At 35.0% G+C, this 19,803-nt stretch overlaps 2 protein-coding genes across 2 annotated transcripts in view; one reads left to right on the top strand and one right to left on the bottom strand.

Annotated features, from left to right (window-relative positions):
* Positions 1-3,237: 3,237 nt before the first annotated feature.
* Positions 3,238-19,803, bottom strand: part of LOC136269759 (E3 ubiquitin-protein ligase TRIM71-like) — a 36,915-nt gene continuing 20,349 nt past the window's right edge. The window contains exon 2 of the mRNA XM_066082311.1: positions 3,238-5,176. Within this exon, the coding sequence (XP_065938383.1) occupies positions 3,446-5,176 (1,731 nt within the window). The 3' untranslated portion in view covers positions 3,238-3,445. The remainder of the gene's footprint in view (positions 5,177-19,803) is intronic.
* On the top strand, positions 12,080-18,779 carry LOC136274275 (piggyBac transposable element-derived protein 2-like). Its single transcript, XM_066080719.1, has 5 exons — positions 12,080-12,189; positions 12,407-12,588; positions 13,059-13,213; positions 13,345-13,528; positions 18,185-18,779. Exons 3-5 carry the CDS (start codon positions 13,065-13,067, stop codon positions 18,542-18,544), a joined length of 693 nt encoding a protein of 230 aa, XP_065936791.1. The 5' UTR covers positions 12,080-12,189; positions 12,407-12,588; positions 13,059-13,064; the 3' UTR covers positions 18,545-18,779.

The following is a 19,803-nucleotide window of genomic DNA, read 5'->3' as shown; positions in this document are numbered from 1 at the left end:
AACCCAAAAATGTTTTCCTAACATAATGTTTATTTTTTGTTGTTGTTGCTTTCTCGAAAGAAGGGTAACTATATAAACTTGAGCATATTGGTATTACATACACCTTCGGTGTATACAGATGTACATGTATGATCTGTATTTTTACAAGTATACATGTAATTTCAGCATTGTTATAAGTTAGCGCGTTGAAACTGGGGCTGGGAAGGAGACGGAAGTGTCCAACTTTGTAACAAAATGTTTGTCCCGCCTGATATAGGGGGAAAGTTATGGGTTACTTTAGCTTTTAAGGAGATGACAGCGAATAAGAAAAAAGAATACAGTACATCGTACTTTGTAATTGATTGTATGTGTCCGTCTTCTTATCTCCCCTCCATCCTTTTGGTAAGGTTCATTCTAAATCTATTATCTTTGATGAAAGTCACTGCCTGTGATCCCTGCAGGCCCGTACCCGAGATAGAATCGGATAGCCCTGATTGCTGCCAATATTGGCAAGTGCAGACTCCAATCACCGCGCCTGCACATATATAGGGACTCAACTTTACGCAAGCAGGGATGACCGATCACTCAACAATTACCAAAGTTAACGCAAGCAGGGATGACAATGCGCCAACAATGCAACCTAATGCAAGCAGGGAGTGCCGCACACCTGCGCTAAAAAGGCCAGATTTGTTTGGTCTAATATATACATTGGGAATTAAATCTATAATTTTGAAATCTTTAGGGTAATGATATTTCAAGCCCGTCTGGATATTATCAAACATTTTTTTCTTTCGTTAAACAAAACTGGTTTTAAAACTTCCGAATAACATTGACCATTTTAAAATAGACTTCTGTCTATAACTCATATAAATTGGTAAATGACACAAACAAAAATTTGTTGTTGCTAGCAAATAACGGTTATGAAATTAACATAATTTTAATGATAACATGGATTTTGAATAAAGAAAGTTTATACTTAACTTGTTGTCACTTCCGCTAAACAACTGTTTTTTGTTTTCCTGTGGAAAACACGAAACCAAATTGCAAATATTTTCATTAATGTTGATCCGAAGCAGAAGAATAAAAATCAAATTAACAGAAAGAAATATTTTCCCAAAATTTTTTATTGGCTTTGATTCATTTGGGAATTTTTTTTAAAAGGATGTCCTCAGTATCCGTCAAAAAATGGAGACAATTCTCGATTCACAAGAGATAAAATTTATAGGAAATGTTCTTGCTGAGAGTAAGTGTGATGGAAACGAAACCGTCACCGAGACCCGAGAAATTCCAGTCATCATACATCATCAAATCACATGCCACTTCCTCTGAGAATTTTCTCACAATTCCATTCACGCTGATCTGTGTGAATTCTTTAATCTGTGCAGTGAGTACTGAGTATGCAGTCATTCGGATCACCACGTCTTCTTTGTTACCGTGTTTACGTAAATGGCCGAGAGAGGTCAGTGCTAACCTGCAGAAGTGGATTACACTGTAGCAAAAATAGCGTCCCTTTTTTAAGATTCAATTCTTTTGCACGTTTGAATTGGAATTTTTTCATCATTAATGTTAATGATTTGTTTTTCCTGTTTTTATATACGTGTAGTGAGGAGGGGTTATTGTTTATTTTGTGTTTTTAGAAATATATTGTTAACTACAGACAGTCTTATTTAGAGCTTTAAGTTGTACATGTATATTCTCGCTAAAAAATATAAAAAATTCAAACAGGGACATCTATCAACCAAACTTGTGTAAATTTAATAGGGCGCGACACTCTTGACAACTTGCTTTATCTATTTTGATATCTTAATGATCGACGTAATATATTTGCAAAAACACGTATTCCAAAATGCTACATAATTTCATTATAAATCAACTATAACACGAATATCAACTAGGATTTTTTTCTTTTAATATTGGTTTTAATTATGAAGAAGAAAATGTTATTATGAAAGCAGAGTATTTCGGCGCAGAGGCATCGGAACCGGAGGGGGGGGGGGGGGGCTAGGGGGCTAATCCCCCCTCCACTTTTTTTGCAAAGTTGTGTGGAGGGTAATCGTGTTCAAAAATCCAAAAAAATAAACTTGTAAATCCGAATATGCAATCGTGTTGATGTGTGAGCCTGAGCATGAATATGTGTAATTCTGATCGTGTAACCTGTAAAACTCGGGCATAAACACGTGTAAGATTTGACTCAGTTCCTTCGCATGATGCACATTTTGCAACTTAAGTTTGAATTGTTTACATTAGTTAATTAAACCATCAACTTTGCACACTTTCAATCTGTAGTTTTTGCATTTGTAACTTCAGGCTCGGCAGTAGCACATCCTACGGATTGAAAGTGTGCAAAGTTGATGGTTTAATTAACTAATGTAAACAATAAAGTTGCAAAATGTGCATCATGCGAAGGAACTGAGTCAAATCTTACACGTGTTTATGCCCGAGTTTTACAGGTTACACGATCAGAATTACACATATTCATGCTCAGGCTCACACATCAACACGATTGCATATTCGGATTTACAAGTTTACATGGCTGGATTTTTGAACATGATTACCCTCCATATAGTTGGACCTAACCATTAGGCACATAGCATCATAGAGGGTTCAGCCCCCCCCCCCTCCCCCAATTTTTCTCTCAACTAACATAATTCTTCCTAAACATACCTAGAAAAGATTATGTCAATGAAATATTGAGAAGTTGGAGTCATAGGTATACCCCCCCCCCCCCCCCTGGATTAGGAATTACATGGTTGGGTAAAAAATAAATACTCCTCCCCCTTTTTTTTGGGGGGGGGGGGCTTCTCAAGATTTTTGAGGATTGGTTTAGCCCCCCCACCCCCCCCCCCCCCACTTTGAATTTGCTTTCGACGCCACTGCGACGTTTGTTGTTTTTTTTTTAAAAGGAAAATTTGATTTTTTAAAGGGCCGTCATCATAAGGGGTCCACCATATATATATTCTTAAGCCAATATCTTAGCCTCTCTCTCTCTCTCTCTCTCTCTATTCGTATATCCCATATGTGATGCTTAAAACAAGAAAACGTATTGTTTTTAAAAATATATTTTCTTATTTATGAATCAACATTTTAATACATGCATCTGTTTTTAATATCTCATATATCGTACGTCTACCATACCTAGATAGAAAGCGCCGTTTATAAATAAAGTCTTTTTGTTAATTGTCAAGATTCAAACTAGTAGTTTCGATTCTAACAAAACATAACTCAAAACAATTTGATATTGATAATACATATTTATTGTCAATTTATCAGCAATGGAAAATACTCATTGATAAAACCGATACAATGTATAGCAAATAAACATACACGGGTTTACATGAATGATGTATATGTACTCCAATGTATAATGTAGATACCAGGTATTGTACACTTTCACAGTGTTGTTGTTACATTGTCTCACAACATATACACAATACATACATGTAATCATTGTATGGATACGTAATGTTCACTGTAGATACTTGTACACTGTCACTGTGTTGGTTAACCATTGTCCCACCCAGAGATTGTTCTTATCATCCACACACACACTACGGGGACCCTCTACCCCTTGTTGTGATGTGAGTAGTACAGACAAGAACTTACCGTCCTGATCCAGGAGACGAACTGTGTTACTGACAACATCACACACCAGGATGTGACCGAGTACATCCGTACATATTCCAACGGGATTAAACTCTGACCTCTGATCTGTGTAGGAGAACCTGTGTTGTCCTGATTTATCCACCACCACTACAGCATGTTTGCCATAGTCTGATACACAGACATCACCATTGATGTTTTTTGTGATGTAGTGTGGTCTACTATACAGTGTCTGTCCTTTGTTGTTTCTCTGTATGTTCTGTATTTCTGTCCCTGTCTTGTTGTACCTGGTGACTTTACCCTCGTTATCCTTCCTCATCCCCACCAGTATGTCCCCGTTGATGTGGGAGGAGTGTATACTGAGTGGTATCCAGTCTCCTGTTTTAATGAATTCAGTGATTGTATTATCCGGTTTTATCCTTTTGATGACTTTGTTGTATCTGTAGGTATAGATCAGACCCCCGTCCTGTGTGACTGTGTGGTAGCCTTCATCTTGACCACTGGTTTTTATCTTCTGTAGCTGATTCCCCTGTAGATCTGTTTGGACAAGGTTACCATTACTAGCACTGACCCAGAGTCTGCCTGATTTACCTAGTGATATATGAAATACATTGTAAACACCTGGTACTTTGTACTTCCTGACCTTGGTGAAAGAGGAAGACAGAGACAGTGTTTGTTTCACATAAGATTTCTCTCTGTCTTGTTTTCTCTGTTTCTCTGTAGGTTTCAATTGTGTGGAGACAGTCTCCATAGGTTTTATTTTTCTGTTCTCTGGTTTATTATTGGGAACAGTTATTATACCCAGTAGTTTGGCGACATCTGCCTTGCTGTGTTGACCAGCAGTAAAAACGGGTGGGACTGGTTTGGATGTCTCTGGTATGGGTCGAATGATGAAGCTTTCTGATTTGAGAGCAGATGTTATTTGTTCGATGTTTGAAGGAGATAGGTAACCATAAAACGTTTTGATTAAATCATTTAGATAGGTGATGTAATCATCGATTTCTTGGTTTTGGCCGTTTAATATTTCTAATAATGACTGTTCAATTTTGCCGACTTGTTTTATATTTTCTGAAGTGACTGTGTCTACCAGCTTTTTCACAGCCTCAGCTTTAGTCTTCATGGACGTTCTAATGCCGTCCATAATCTTCTTTATTTCTGTGACATCGCCAGCAATTTCTTTTTTCAAATCTTGAGAAGTTGGCTCAAAATAATTTCTAATTTTTGCAATTTCTTCATGACATAGGGAAACTTTTTCATCAAAGTTTATTTCTAGATCAGTAAACGCATGGCCGCGATGTTCTTTTGTGGCTGTGCATTTGTAACAAATGGGAATTTGGCATTCCTCGCAGAGAAGAACCATTTCTTTTGTGGGGTGGATCTTGCATTGCTCAACAGGAAGCGGTCGTTTACGTTGTTTATAAGGAACCACTTCATGGCTCTTGGTTTTCGTATTCTTCTGATGTTCATCTCTGCATTGTTCACACATTGGTTGGTGACAGTCATTGCAGTAAAACTGGCAGTTCCTCTCACAGTCTTCAGTGCCACACACCAAATAATGCTGGGCGTCGGGTGGTACTTGGGATTCAGATAATGCCATCTGAAATGAGAAATGTGCAAGTAAATTAAGCCATGACAAATCAGCAAGAAGTCAATCAATTCTACCAACCCCCCTCCTCCACACACACACACACACACACACACACACACACACACACACACACACACACACACATGTATGCAAGTAAATGTATAAGCATATTGACATCTAGAATAGATTATGAGATATTTATTTGATAAATAATAATTAATCAAATAGATGAGGTATTTTATTTTGTCCATTCCTTATCATTATCAACTTTTTGTATTTCTATACCAATTTTTGAATTTCTAACTAGGCATTTCTAATAACAATAATTATACTAAGCTACATGTACATAATCATGCGCGGACCCAGACATTTTTTTGCCAAGAGGGTGTCTAAGGGGTTTACCAGTGGGATGGGGGTGTGTAATAATTATACAATGTGGACGAATAAGCTTTAAGTTTCTAGGGACCCACCCCCCCCCCTCCGTCCAGATCCGAGCATAGTGGCTTCTCTTACTAATCAGTTTTTGACTTATGATTAAAATAAAAACAAAGCAATTCTCATTTGTTTGGTTACCAGATCATTTATTTTACAACAGGGGCGGATCCAGGATTTGAAGTAAGTAAGCAAGTAAATAATTTATTATAGTGACGTGTGTTATAACAAATTACAAAATGTTATACAAAATAGATAATGAAACACTCGGCCTATTGGGCCTATATGTCACTGCAAATACAATTATCACATATATACATATATACACATATTGCGCATTGCGTGTTTATACAGTAATGATTGAATGTCTATAAAGGTAAGATTCAAGTAAATATTTAGATTTGTCTCGGAAAATTTGACAGTAGAAAAATAATACAGTCTAAATTTGACATTCCTACTGTTGGATTATATCCTACATTATTAAATAATTCTCTTCTAAAGTCGGAATACACTGCACAATAATTCAACAGAAAATGACCCTCGTCTTCTATTTCATTTAATACACAAAAATGACATATTTTTTCCTCAAGAGATTTCCCCCTAATATTGCCCTGTTTCAATTTCAATTGGGAATATCTCACATCTAAATTGTGCCAAAAATAGATCTTTGATATTTTGAAATGTTCATTTCAAGGTAATTTTCAGTTTTTAAAATTTGTTTTAATGCTTTTATATAATCGCAATTTTGGTAGTTGGTTTATCTTTCCCAACCATTCATTTTTAATAAGAAAGAAACAGCTTGTTTTCAAATTCATTAACATCACAGACTGATAAATTATCATAAATATGTAACAGATTCATAGATTTAAATAGTGATTTAATGCGTGATGTCCATCTAGATATACCAGTTTGATTAAAGTACCACAAGAAAACACGCTTTGTTCTCCGATTGTCTTCCATTGTCAGCGATCGATTCCATAATCGCACGGCGTTAATATAGTGTCTATAATAAGAGAGTTTCCATCCAAATTCCCCGTGAAGCGCTGATGAAGATGTAAATCTGTGAACGCCTAAGTAAAAACGTAGGGCTCGATTCTGTACTATTTCAATAGAATGATAATTCTGGAGGCCCCACACTTCACTACAAGAATCCAAAACTTGTGCTACACAATTTAAAAACAATTCCTATTTCTTTATATGGACGAATTTTGGAAACCATGCCTTCGAGAGCGCGTCCACCAGCTTTTGATAAAGTATCGGCGTTGGTTTGGAAATTCAGTTTTTCATGAAATATTACACCAAGATATCTATAATCTGTATTGTTCTGGAGAATATTGCTGTTAATTAGGAACTGAAAATCACTTTGAGATTCTTTTTTCCTGATGTTTTCATATTTAGTTTAAGACGCCATTTTGCACACCAGTAAGTCACAGTATCCAGTATTTTTTGCAAATTTTCTTTTTAGTCGAATAAAAGAGCAATATCATCAGCATACAATACAATACTTAAATTGAATTCCTCCACCGTTATACCTTTCCTCAGTTCTTTAATTTCTTTTGCGAGATCGTTTATGAAAAGAGCAAAAGAGGGTCGGTGATAAGATGTCTCCTTGTCGTTCACCAGCTAAAGTAGAGAATCAGTCAGTACACAACTCTGACACTGACTCTTACACACGATACTGTGTTTTCATAAATAAGTAAAAGTAAAAAGTAAGAATCCCCGTCGATTCCATTACGTAAGAGGGAAAATTTTAAAAGTCTAAAAGATCACGGTCTACTTTATCGAAAGCTTTTTGTAGATCGATGAACGCCACGAATGTTTCTTTTCTATTCTGTATATTTTAATTGTGTTAAGTGTAAAAACGTGGCCAGTGCAAGAGCGTTCACGTCGAAATCAATTTTGCTCATCAACAAGCAGGCTGTTATCTTCTAAATAAGATATAAATCTATGATTTAAAATGGAACTGTACATTTTATAAATAGTTGATTATCGACTGATTCCTCGATAGTAAAGCGGTACTCTTGGATCACTGTTAGAATCTTTTAAAATAGGACATATAGTAGCTGGTCAACAAACGGAGGGAATTATATGGGACTGAAAACATTAACAAAAAGAGACGATGAAGAACACAATCGTATTTAAGTACTTCATATGGAATTTCATCAACACCAGGGGATTTTCCATTTTTAGATTTCATAATAACATTGCTGGCTACATCTGTGGAGGGATTATATAAGTTACTAAATTCCGATTTCCAAATGTTTTGCACATAGGCGGGGTCACTTGATATAGGGCCTAGACCCGTTAGTTATAGTCTGTCCCAAGTTATTGTTTCCATCAAGTTTTGATGATTTTTAATAAAAATACACATACCTGTGAAAGAATTACAATTGAAATCGATGAAAGGGAATATATCCAAGATATCTTCATTGAACGATTATCCCTTTTCACTCATAAAATTTCACAGGAACGAAAACAATTTTCTTACGGATATTTGTAATGGGAAATGTTTACATCTTTTCCCCATTCAGAATACACTCGGAATACATCGCGCAATTTTTTAACATTATCATCCGGCCTATTAATGGCTGATGCAATGCAAAATCTCCGTAGACTTTCAATTTTTGGATGTGTATTGAAACCTGAAGCGGTAGAGGGGGCGTTTCAAAACAGATAATCCGGACATTTTTCATATTAGTGGATGAACGTAGATTGAGCACAAAAGTAATTACTATTATTGAAATATCAAGTAAAAAGTGGTGGAAGCAAAAACTCGGGACAGAGTATAGGCATTATAGCTAAGTGGATGAAGTTAGAGTGCCAGTTTTAGGCAAGGGGTCTGGGCAGCCCTGGTGGGGGCCTCGAAGATGATTTTGAATAATTAAACATTTGTAGATAAAAGACCTACAAAATCCTATCAAAACCCTCTGCCATGCAGAAATTTAAATTATTCAGATTAAAAAAAATTAAGTTCAATGGGACGATGTTCATGAAGTTGAAAAATAATGCCAGCTTGTATTGTACCATAAACATGGAAGAGTAGTTTTAGACACTACATGTACCTAGTATAACAAATAACTTAAAATCGTGTGACGGTCAGACCGCTTCGAATACCGGCGCCAGATAGCTCAGTTGGTAGAGCACCTAGAGAATAACCGGTCACATTTGAACCCAAGGAGAGGGTAATCAAAATGGACTTTATATGTACGTTTCACACGGGTAATTTTATTTTATACTACACCGTTAAAATCAATTTAATGTAGAGAAATCCAATGAGTTTTTAAAAAGTTCATAATTAATACTCGCAAGTTGTATATCTTGTTTCTTCGAAGGAGTATAATTCAACTTTGTTTTGACAATTTTAGAAGGGGCGTGCGCCGGGTGCACAACCCTCTGAATCCGCCACTGGTTTACAATATACAATAATTATTATCTAAGAACACGAACAATTTAAAAACAAAAACTTTAGTGAATGTATGAGGCGATGGTTGAGAATTTTAAAACGCAAGTCATTTTGTTCAAAATGGCCTCTACTTTCGGTTTAGTAATAAGAACGTCCATATAGAATTTCCCAACATTGAGCGCCTAATAATCTGGACTTAATCCATATCAATGATATTGAACCAAATCAATATCATCATCAGATATATATAGATACAATTATTCTTACTTACCATCAATGTGACCTTAACATTATTTCATTCGGTACATGGCGTCAATGATCCTTCCTCCTTGTAGAGATCAGGGTTTAGGGCGCGCTTGATTAAGCTTAACTTAGTGTACACCGGTATACACCGGTGAAAAAATGTTGTATTGTATATCAAGAGCAATTACTCCTTGAGGTCTGGGAGATTGTAAAGAGTAATGATCCAGGGGTGGAGGTACTTTTGTTCACAGGGGTGACGTCATTTAGTTATTTTTTTTTACTTACTTGCTTCTTGTCTTTACAAAAATGTATTATAAAGTAAAGGAGAATTACTTAACCCTTTAACAGCTGTTTAACGCCCATAGACGCCTTTTGGTAGTTATTGATAATAAAATGCTGGCGTTTTGTTAATAACTTATCTGTAGCAAAACGGTTTGTATTTTTTGAAAGCAGAATAGAACATAAACATTTTTTACTCTTATCATTTTTTGTACGACGTCTAGAAATTACCGAAAACTTGGATTGCATATCGTATTTTCGAACGGAAATCTCAAAAACTCGCTCTGGGTCGACTGATTATGTGCTAATTACATAGGCGTCGGAAGCAAACTGAAAGTGGGGGGGGGGGGCTTGACTAATCCTCAGAAATATTGAGAAAAAGATAATTCCCAAAATCATGGAAATCCTAATCCGTGGGGGGGGGGGGGGGAGTATACCTATACTTCCAAAATAAAATACTTACCCAAATTTTTTTCTCCAAAAAAATGAAATTACTAATCCCTGGGGGGGGGGGGGGGGGGTATGCTTCTGAATCTAACCTCTCAATCTTTCAAGGTAAATTTAGGAACAATAATCTTTCCTGCGAGAAAAATTAGGGGGGGGGGGGCTGAACCCTCTATCATGCTATAATATTTCTAATGGTTAGGTATAACTTTGCCAAAAAAGTTGGGGGGGGGGGGCTAAGCGCCCCCCCCCCCCCCCTAGCCCCCCCGGTTCCGACGCCTATGAATTAAGTTCCGTCGGTCGTACCTTTGTTTTAAAACGCCATTGATAAAAATGTTTATCAAAATTTGAAAGCTTGAAATTTTTGCTACATTTGTCTCTACAAGCATTTCGACATAAAAATAAGTGTAAATGTGTTATTTGTTTATGGGAATTTCGGTGTTTTAGAAGTCGAACAAAAATGACGCCATTTTCCGGTTGACATATAGGCCTAAATACACGCTGTATAAACAATCTACGCATCTTATATCAAATTGACAATAACGCAAATTAATCCAGTAAATGTGATACTATTTTTTAAATTTAGAATATTTGATATAAAAATAAAATATTTAATCTAAAATTCTGTACTAAAATTCATTAAAAATTGCTTTGAGTCAGACCGTGCCATGCCTGCGAGTATAAAGCGCGACATTTTCCACCTGAATCAAGTCAAGTTTTTGTTTTTCCTAAATAAAAGCAAGAGATAAAATAAACGATCTGGGGTTTTTTTCTAGAAAAAAATATAGACGATATTCAGTATATGACTTTGTATGACAATTCATGAAAGTATACGTAGCAGGGTAAATCAATATAAATTGCAGATATATAGAACTTGATATGTACATCATTTTTATTTTTGATTTTGGGGATTTGCAATGAAACAAATGGTTCTGCAAAAACGTTTATTTCAAAATTGTTTTTATTAATTCCAATGTTTATAATAGGAATGTCATTTTTGTTTATCAACTGCACAATGACCACATCATTTTACACTTGCCGCGTTGTCCGAATGACTTAGCTCCCTTGGCCTGGTTGCTATGACTTTCATGTAAACAGCGCGAAAATTTATCGACATAATGGACGAAAGCGCGGACAGTGACTCGGACGGTTCCCTCTCTGATGGATCAGACATCAATGTAAACGTTTCAGATAACGAGGGATTCTCATCTGACACCGACAGTGAATCCGACTCACAGGAAACACAATCATCGCCGTGCACATTGGACAGTCAGTTGAGCGATATTGGTGACGATTTCTGGTCTAGTGACCTTCATGATGTGGAAATAGCGGAGTTTGGAGAAGTTCATGGCCCATGTCATACTCTTGATCCCAAAGATCACGTGTACCGGTATTTCCAGCTAATGCTGCCATCAGCCATATTCGGGAAGATAGCCGAGGAAACCAACAAATATGCAGCACAGACGGCGGAAAGTACAGGGCAGCCCGACCATGACTGGGTTCCAACAGATGAAACTGAAGTCAGGGCATACTTTGGTCTATGGATTCTTATGGGGATAAACCAATCACCAGATATCTACATGTACTGGTCTGATAACAAATACATAATGGTAAGTATTTTAAAAATTATTTACTGAATTGTATAATATGTATTCATAAGTAGATATTATGAGAATGAAATTGACATGTTTGTGATTTAGCTCACATGTCATAGGAACCGGGGGGGTTGGCATAGCCCCCTCACTTTTTTTCAAAGTTAGACATAGCATTATATAGACATAACATAACCATAATTTCATAATTTTTTTTTCTCAAAATTTCTATTATAAGTCTAGCCCCCCCCCCTGCATGGAGAGAGAGAAAGAGAGAGCAAGAGAGAGAGAGCTAGAGGTCAGTCTGCATTCTCTGTCCACCTCTCAATTCAGATATATAATATAAAGAACAAAAGCAAATCAGTTTATGTATATGCACGAACAATCATATTTTATATATATATATCAACACACTGATATTATATTATGAAGATTGTATTCATTATGTTCTAATAGCTAGAGTTACCTAGTAAACAAATTTATATGAATCACTGTGATTTTTCTAATTTGTATAGAAACCAAGGTTTTAAAGACTGCATGACAAGAAATAGATTTACCATGCTGTCTCGTTATTTACATGTAAATGACAACAGTACACAGGGAGCTCCTGGGTCTCCACAGTATGACAGGTACATACTTTCTTTCAGTTTATGTGATTCTGTTGAGCGAGTGAACTTAGCTTGTGTGAAATCATTCATTTTAGAATGTCGAGCATTCGTTTGAGAACCTTGACCAGATAACAGTGAAAGATTGACTGGACAGGTGTACTACACATATTATATATATTTTACACTCTCATAATAACAGTATTGCAATATCATAATATTATTTGGTTTGTTTTTCTAGACTGCATAAGATTCCTCATAACGTCAACAAGGGAAGCATAAGATTCGACCCCTCATAACGTCAACAAGGGAAGCATTCAAAAAATATTATAAACCAGGAAAATGCCAAAGTTTTGATGAGGGAATGGTCACCATTTTGCTCGACAATATACTCCATGCAAGCCAATAAAAAGGGGTCTAAAGGTATTGATAATTTGAATTTACACCCAAAGAAATGTTTATATATAATTTATTTACAATTTGTCATTTTTTTATATTATATGTAAGGCTTATTTTGATTGTCAAATCAAACATGAATTCAAAATTTTAAAATAAGTGTAGCTCTTTATTAGTGTGTGCCTGTTCATAAACCATGTATAATAAGTAAAACAATTAGAATATATGATCAAAAATTATTGAAATTACTAATTTGCAACAATAGTATTAAATACTCTGATTAGGAGTTTGAAATATATCTGATGATTATGTATTCTCTCTCTTTCTCTCTCTCTCTATTATAAGTCTCTCTCTCTCTCTCTCTCTCTAAATAAATAAATAAATAAACCTGATTTTATACTCCATCCTGATACATACATGGAAGACAGTCTTCATATTAAATATATAATTTAAAAAAAAAAAATTCTGTAATTTAATATAATGTTGAATTTCATTAGAGATAGATGCGCTGTGAGCCAAATGGCTACACCCATGATTATCGGCTCTACCTTGGAAAATTTGATGAGATGCAAGGACAAAGCTTGGGAGAGAGAGTTGTGAAACATTTGTGCAAGGACATTAAATGGAAAGGTCATCATGTGTTTTTTGACAGGTTTGTATAAATTGTATTACAATACACGTATCCTTTCTTTGTTTGCTTACCAGGATTGATATCTAGCTTTCTTGCAAAAAAATAATTATGTTTTTGAACTATTTTACAACTTACTATATTACAAACTGCAGATTTTTCACTTCAATTCCTTTGGTCCAGTGCCTGGAAAACTATGGAATATATGCATGTGGGACCATCAAGGCAAACAGGAGGGGATTTCCCACTGAACTGAAAAACCCTAATTTAGAACGTGGGGATGCCAAGCAAGTGCAGCATGAAAACATGGTCATTACTGTTTGGAATGATAATAAACCAGTAAGATTTTGTTTATCCTTGTATATACTGTACCAGTATATTTTTGATCAATTTTTTATCACAATAGTTTATGCAACTGCTTATAATGCAGAGGGTTTTAACACCTTCGTTATATGTATAGGCGTGAATCTGATACATCTCTCAGTGTGTAAATTCAACTTGGTACTTATTTGAGCATTAACTCTGACACAGGTTTCTTGTACTTTAGGCCAAAAAAAAAAATATGTGTGTTTCCGGTTTCCCGACCGACCCTATTTTATATGCGCCGACCCTTACACTTTTTATTCCAAATCCAGATTACCAACCGTAATTGGTTTAAACAATAGAGTCTTTACAAATCAGAGTTTAAAAAACGCTTGTAATAATTCAATAGAAAACACCACTTATCAAAGCGTTTTAAAGATTTCTAAGTGCAGATTGACAGCATGGATGAAAGTTATCCTTGGTTATTTTAGCTTAATTATCAATGCAATAAATATTTTTTTAGGTCAGTGATGTGTTAAAAATTAATATAAAGATGTACATGAAAAAAGCAGAGGCAAAGTTTTTTTTATATTTCTGGGTGTGGACACTGCAGACATCGTAAGTCTTTGAATAGGCCTAACAATCATTCACATTATAAATATGATTTTAAAATGCTTCGTTTCAGATGCAAATGAAATTTTAAAAATTAGTCTTAAACCATTAATGATGTATTCTTTTTAGACGGTGGCTATAAATAGCCACGGTCTATTGCTACGGTCCTGACCGGAAGAGTATTTCTCACGGGGACCCTAGCGGATAAGGAACGATAACTCTGTTAGGTACATGTATGCAGTGTTATACAGACAATTTTTTATCTACGTGTCGTATGAGAACTAATTTTAATCTTTTCAGATATTTTAAGCATTATAGCTGCTAATTATTTTGTACATACATTTAAATAATGTATGAAATTGTGTTTTATTTTAAATGAGCCGTTACCCTGGCTGCTTACGTGGTATTAATAATTTAAGCACCAACTGCCAGTTTTGACGTTTAACTGTATCAGGACTGCATAAACTATATCACTGCGATAATTGGTCACAATTGGTCACAATAATTGCTTCTTGTCTTTTTTATGATATAAATAATTGTAAGAAACGCACTATTTAAACTGGTTTGCCATTTCATATTTCAGCACAATACACAATACACAAAAAAACTTTAAATTTACGATACAAATGTGTTTAATTTTCGACTGACCTGTGATTTACAATACATGTACCTAATATTTTGTATCTCACTCAGTCTGTAGAAACATTAATTTTATTACAGACATCTCGATATTCATCAGACAATATTTACTACAGATGTTGACGCTTTACTTGCTGCTGACTTTCTCTCAAACAGGCTAATCGACGTCGGATTGTAAAATTAACGTGCAAATCGGGTCGCCATTTTAAATGTATATAAACTACATTTAACGATGTTTCAAAGATTTTGAGTTCAGATTTTTTTTTTACATATGCGTCTTATGGATTTCACGGCGTGTCAGCTCGTGTATCTCTAATTTGTAGCAAACGCTAGCTTTTTGTGAGAAAAAACATGCGATATTCCATATACATTTATGGTACATTGTGAACGGTAATGTAAGATATAATAATTTTGTTAACTAAACAGTTTCTGTCAATTTTTTCACAATGAACTGAATAACGCAATTCGATGAGCGAAGTACAAATAGTGACTTTAATTCATATGCGCCCGTCCCTGCTAAATGTATTGGAGAATCTTTTCTTTGGTTTGGGGGCATTTTTTCACTAACAGATAACATTATTTACTTACATTTGTACGTAAACATCGCCCCGTTTGTTCTCAAATAATTTTTAACTCGCGAGTACAACTCTATTATGAACTTTCTTCGACATTTGTTTCCAAGTGTTAGCATCATTTTGTCAACATGCATTTACAAATAGGCGGGCCTATATAAATGCGCCAGTTTGTTGCGACTCGCAATTGAAATACACACCGTTTAGAAAGTATGTGTCATCGCTTATCGCGATGCATCAGCCGTAGCGTATACACCCATGCTATATTTGCGACAAATAATGAAACATGAAGGCAAAAAAAATGTGCTTCAAAGATGACTGTAGAATTCTGCTGAGCTACAGAACTATAGCTTTCCGAAAATATTGCCGGGATTTGCGAACCCTAGATCTATTGCATATTGTCTAGTACTTGCAAAGAATAAACCAAAGAAGATGGGTGAATAAGGCGTGTAAAATGCCCATATGAGGAATGATTAGATACGGCAAAAATAAAATATCATTATATCTGATACTTTTTTAAAAAATATTTAAAAACAATGTATATATTTAACGTAACATCGGGTTGTAATCTTTAAATATTTTAAATACTTGCAATATATTGATTTAAACTGGCATATGAGTGTCAAAACCTCCTAAAAGTGTAATTTTTATAACTTCAATGCATTTTCTTTCATAGAGTGGGTCTGAGCTCAATAATTTTTTTTACAGTCTAAATGTGGTTTTATGGATTTTAAACCGATTTTACTCAACAAAAATGTGGAGAGATGACCCACTACAGTTCAGATATGTCATTTTGTAGCTCAACAATTAAACGTTTTAGAAATATAATACAAGTCCGTAAATTCGTGGTCATAGTCTCATATAGCATTTAAACAACGCACTTTGTTGTGAATGAAATGGCTCAGTGGTTAGAGCACCAGCCATAAGGAAACTTTATAGAACTTGGGTTTTAGGTTGTGGGTTCGAAACCACCAAAACTTAAAGATTTATTATTTTTTCTTATCTTTTTGAAATATTTCAAACTGAATATAGTTAGAAATTACCATTTTTTAAACTTATATAATAACATATCAAATATATTTCATTGAAAAAATGCTAAATTTGAAATTGTATTTTACGACAAAACCTCTTTTTTATACACACAGCTGTACGGTCGGAAAAACGTGCGTTCAACTTGAATTTTGTTTGTTTGGTGTTTTTAAAAACTTATTTTGTATAATTAATCAATATTTGTTGTAAGTTTACTAGAAAAGTTTAATGTAGCAAGTAATTTATGCGTGTTAAAGTGTACCGAGAAGCGATAATATATACATGTGACTTTCCCGAATTCATTCAAATGATTTGAATAAATCTATAGCTAAATACAATGGAACAAATGTTTAAAACGTTGATTAATGAAACTTCCGCGACTGAATGTTGTATAATATTTTTTTTAATTTTCATTCACTTTTGTTGTTAGCAAATGGAAATAATCCACTAAAGTCGAAGATAAAACATTGATTTACTCTTCTTTTTCATGATGACGTGCATTCCAAAAGCAATACCAGTTTTATCAAACAGGTTCTTGTAAACCCATCCGTTTTCTTTACACCTAAATGTATTAACTGACTATGAGGAAAAAAGCAAATGTGATGGTCCACAAGACTGCAACTTTTTCCCCGTGAAGAAATTGAGGGCAAATGCTGTCGAGAGGGACAATTAACATACTATTTGTATGCCCAAATAGTTAGTAAAAATTAGTATTTTATCATGCCAAAGCTTTATTTGTTCTCGTAAATTTCAGAAATCTACAATATATTTAAAGCACAATAGTCCAATCCAAACTTTTCAAAAGTTGTTCCCCTTTGCGGGGTCAACCCAAAGGTCAAAAGGGAAAAACCAAAAATCTCCTTCTTCAAACAATCAAATATTTGGGCGAACTGTAATGAAATCTCTTTGGATTTGATTTATTCATTCAATATGTGGTGGCAACCCACATATTTAATGAGTCATTCAAACGGGGTTTTAATGTCAACTGATATGGATACAAACCTATTGAAACAAAATATAGATACAAACTTCTATACGACAAAGACTACTGTGATAAATGTTTGGGTTTTCCCCAAAAGATGACGACCAAGAGACACAGCATTTGTAAAGTGTAGATTGAGATCACAGGTATGATTTCCACAGAATTATCCATGTAGGAAACTCACGACCAGTTGTGCGAGTAAGCGTTAAGTATTAGTGCATGTATACGACACTGGCCGCGGTTTTCGACAAAAATGATTATCATACATCACTCATTGTTACATGTAATATGCCACTTTCAAACGACGCCACCGTCTAACAGTACTTTCAGTACTTTGATTTTTTTAATTATTGAAAAGATTTAATTCTAAGGCTCTCGTCTGATTAACCAGAATTTCCTCTGTTTCTGAATTCAACACCTACAGTTACGATATTACTGTCTACAGTTATGTCTGTTGACCAGGAAAATAGAACTAATACTATATACATGTAATATATTTGTGGTAATGGGTATTATACTCAGTTAATCTATAGTATTTATATTTTCTATTTACATGAAAATAAAATCTTGGTGTACATTCCAAATTAATCTTAGATTTAAGAAAGCTTTAATTCTGTAACAGTTGTCACTATTCACATTTGCTCCATCTGTAAAATACATTTTATTAATGTATAGAAAAATCATATGCTAGGAATTAAAAGAGAAAACTGAAAAGCTCATTAAAAAAAAAAAAAGCCAACCTACCTACCCTATTTTAAAATCTGATGAAAAAGGAAACACACATACCGGTATTTTTTTTTTTGGCCTTATAGGAAAATCTGGAATAAAATTATATGACATAAATGCATGCTTTTTCAGGTACATGTCTTGTCCACTACATCAAACCCACTTGGGGATGAACCCGCCATTCGACACAGGAGGGGTGGTGATCTTGTAGTTCTTCAGCGTCCTCCTCCAATACAACATTACCAGCAGAACTACTCCGGAGTGGACCGCTCCCAACAGTACAGATCAAAGAATCCTGTCGGAAGACCCTCAAAGAAATTCTGGAAGTACTTTATGAATTTCATATTTGAAATCTCTATTATAAACAGCTTCCTTCTGTGGTTGAATACGCCGGGTACAGCAAAGCCTACTAAGCACTATTCCTTGAATGACTTCTCCCTGGATATTGCACAATGCTTGATTGGGGACTTCTCAAGTCGTAAAAGATTATGAAAAGTCCAGCCACATGGTCCTTCGGTTTCCAGGGCAGGTATTTCAAGACACGTGAATGTTAAACTTGGTGAAAAAAAGAGGCGATGCAGATGGCGCGGTTCTCAAGGTCAAAGACATGAAACTATATTTGGTTGTAATATTTGCAACATCTACTTGTGTAGAGGTGCCTGTTTTCAAATGTACCACATTCACAATCAATTACCTCATGATTAGTTGTACATGCCTTAGGTTTACATGATTTTGTATAATCACAGTTCAGCTATACTTCTGTGTATACACTGTATGTAAATGTAACTAACAGGAACTTGAATGCGCCCCCCCCTTTTTTTTGCAAAGTTAGACGTACTAACCATTGGGCACATAGCATCATAGAGAATTCAGCCCATGCCCCCCCCCCCCCAACTTTTTCTCGGAGGAAAGATAATTGTTCCGAAATTTACCTTGAAAAGATGGAAATATTGCGAAATTGGATTTTCATGATTTTGGGAATAAACTTGGTTTTTTTTTACGCAAGTACATATGCAATTTACATGTTTGTCAATGATGATGTCTTTATGACTGTCATTGTGTTACATTCATTTTTCTAAAAAGTAAACATTGAAATTTGTACTCTATCACTTATTCATTAACCATGATTACTGATTACAAAATTCTTAAATTTCAAACAGATTGTTGTTTTTTCATTTAAAATTAAACCGAAACTAGATGCACCAAAAGCAAGCTCACAAACAACACTCCACCCCTGCAAAAACACAATCTAAAAGTCGTCTTGTAAAATAAAACTGTTACAGTTTCTCCTAAGAAGGATAAAGGCTACACAAAGAACTTTTTCTGTCAGTGACCTTGAACACTATGAAATGGCCTTGAGTCAAAGGTCATGTCACTTTTTGTGGTCATAAGCAATCTTCGTGTGAAGTATGAACTACCAGTGATTCTCCCTAGCAAAGATATGCACCTGACTCAAATTATGAATTTGTTTTATTTTGTTAATGACCATGAACTGTACAGAATGACCTTGAGTCAAGGGTAATGTCACCTTTTTGAGTCATAACAATATTTGTGTGAAGTATGATCTACTAGTGATTCTCAATAGCAAAGATATGCCCCTGACTCAAATTATGAATTTGTTTTATTTTGTTAATGACCCTGAACTGTACAAAATGACCATTAAGTCAAGGATAATGTCACTTATTTGAGTCATAACAATATTTGTGTGAAGTATGATCTACTAGTGATTCTCAATAGCAAAGATATGCCCC

This window comes from Magallana gigas, chromosome 4 (genome assembly GCF_963853765.1).
Source record: "Magallana gigas chromosome 4, xbMagGiga1.1, whole genome shotgun sequence".
Lineage (NCBI taxonomy): Eukaryota > Metazoa > Mollusca > Bivalvia > Ostreida > Ostreidae > Magallana > Magallana gigas.
This window is presented reverse-complemented; position numbering and strand designations above follow the sequence as displayed.

Excerpts from the sequence above, each read along its gene's own strand:
- LOC136274275 (XM_066080719.1), top strand. The coding sequence starts at position 13,065 with ATGCGCTGTGAGCCAAATGGCTACACCCATGATTATCGGCTCTACCTT. Across the intron at positions 13,214-13,344 it reads CATCATGTGTTTTTTGACAG|ATTTTTCACTTCAATTCCTT; the intron begins GTTTGTATAAAT and ends TACAAACTGCAG. Across the intron at positions 13,529-18,184 it reads TTTGGAATGATAATAAACCA|GTACATGTCTTGTCCACTAC; the intron begins GTAAGATTTTGT and ends ATGCTTTTTCAG.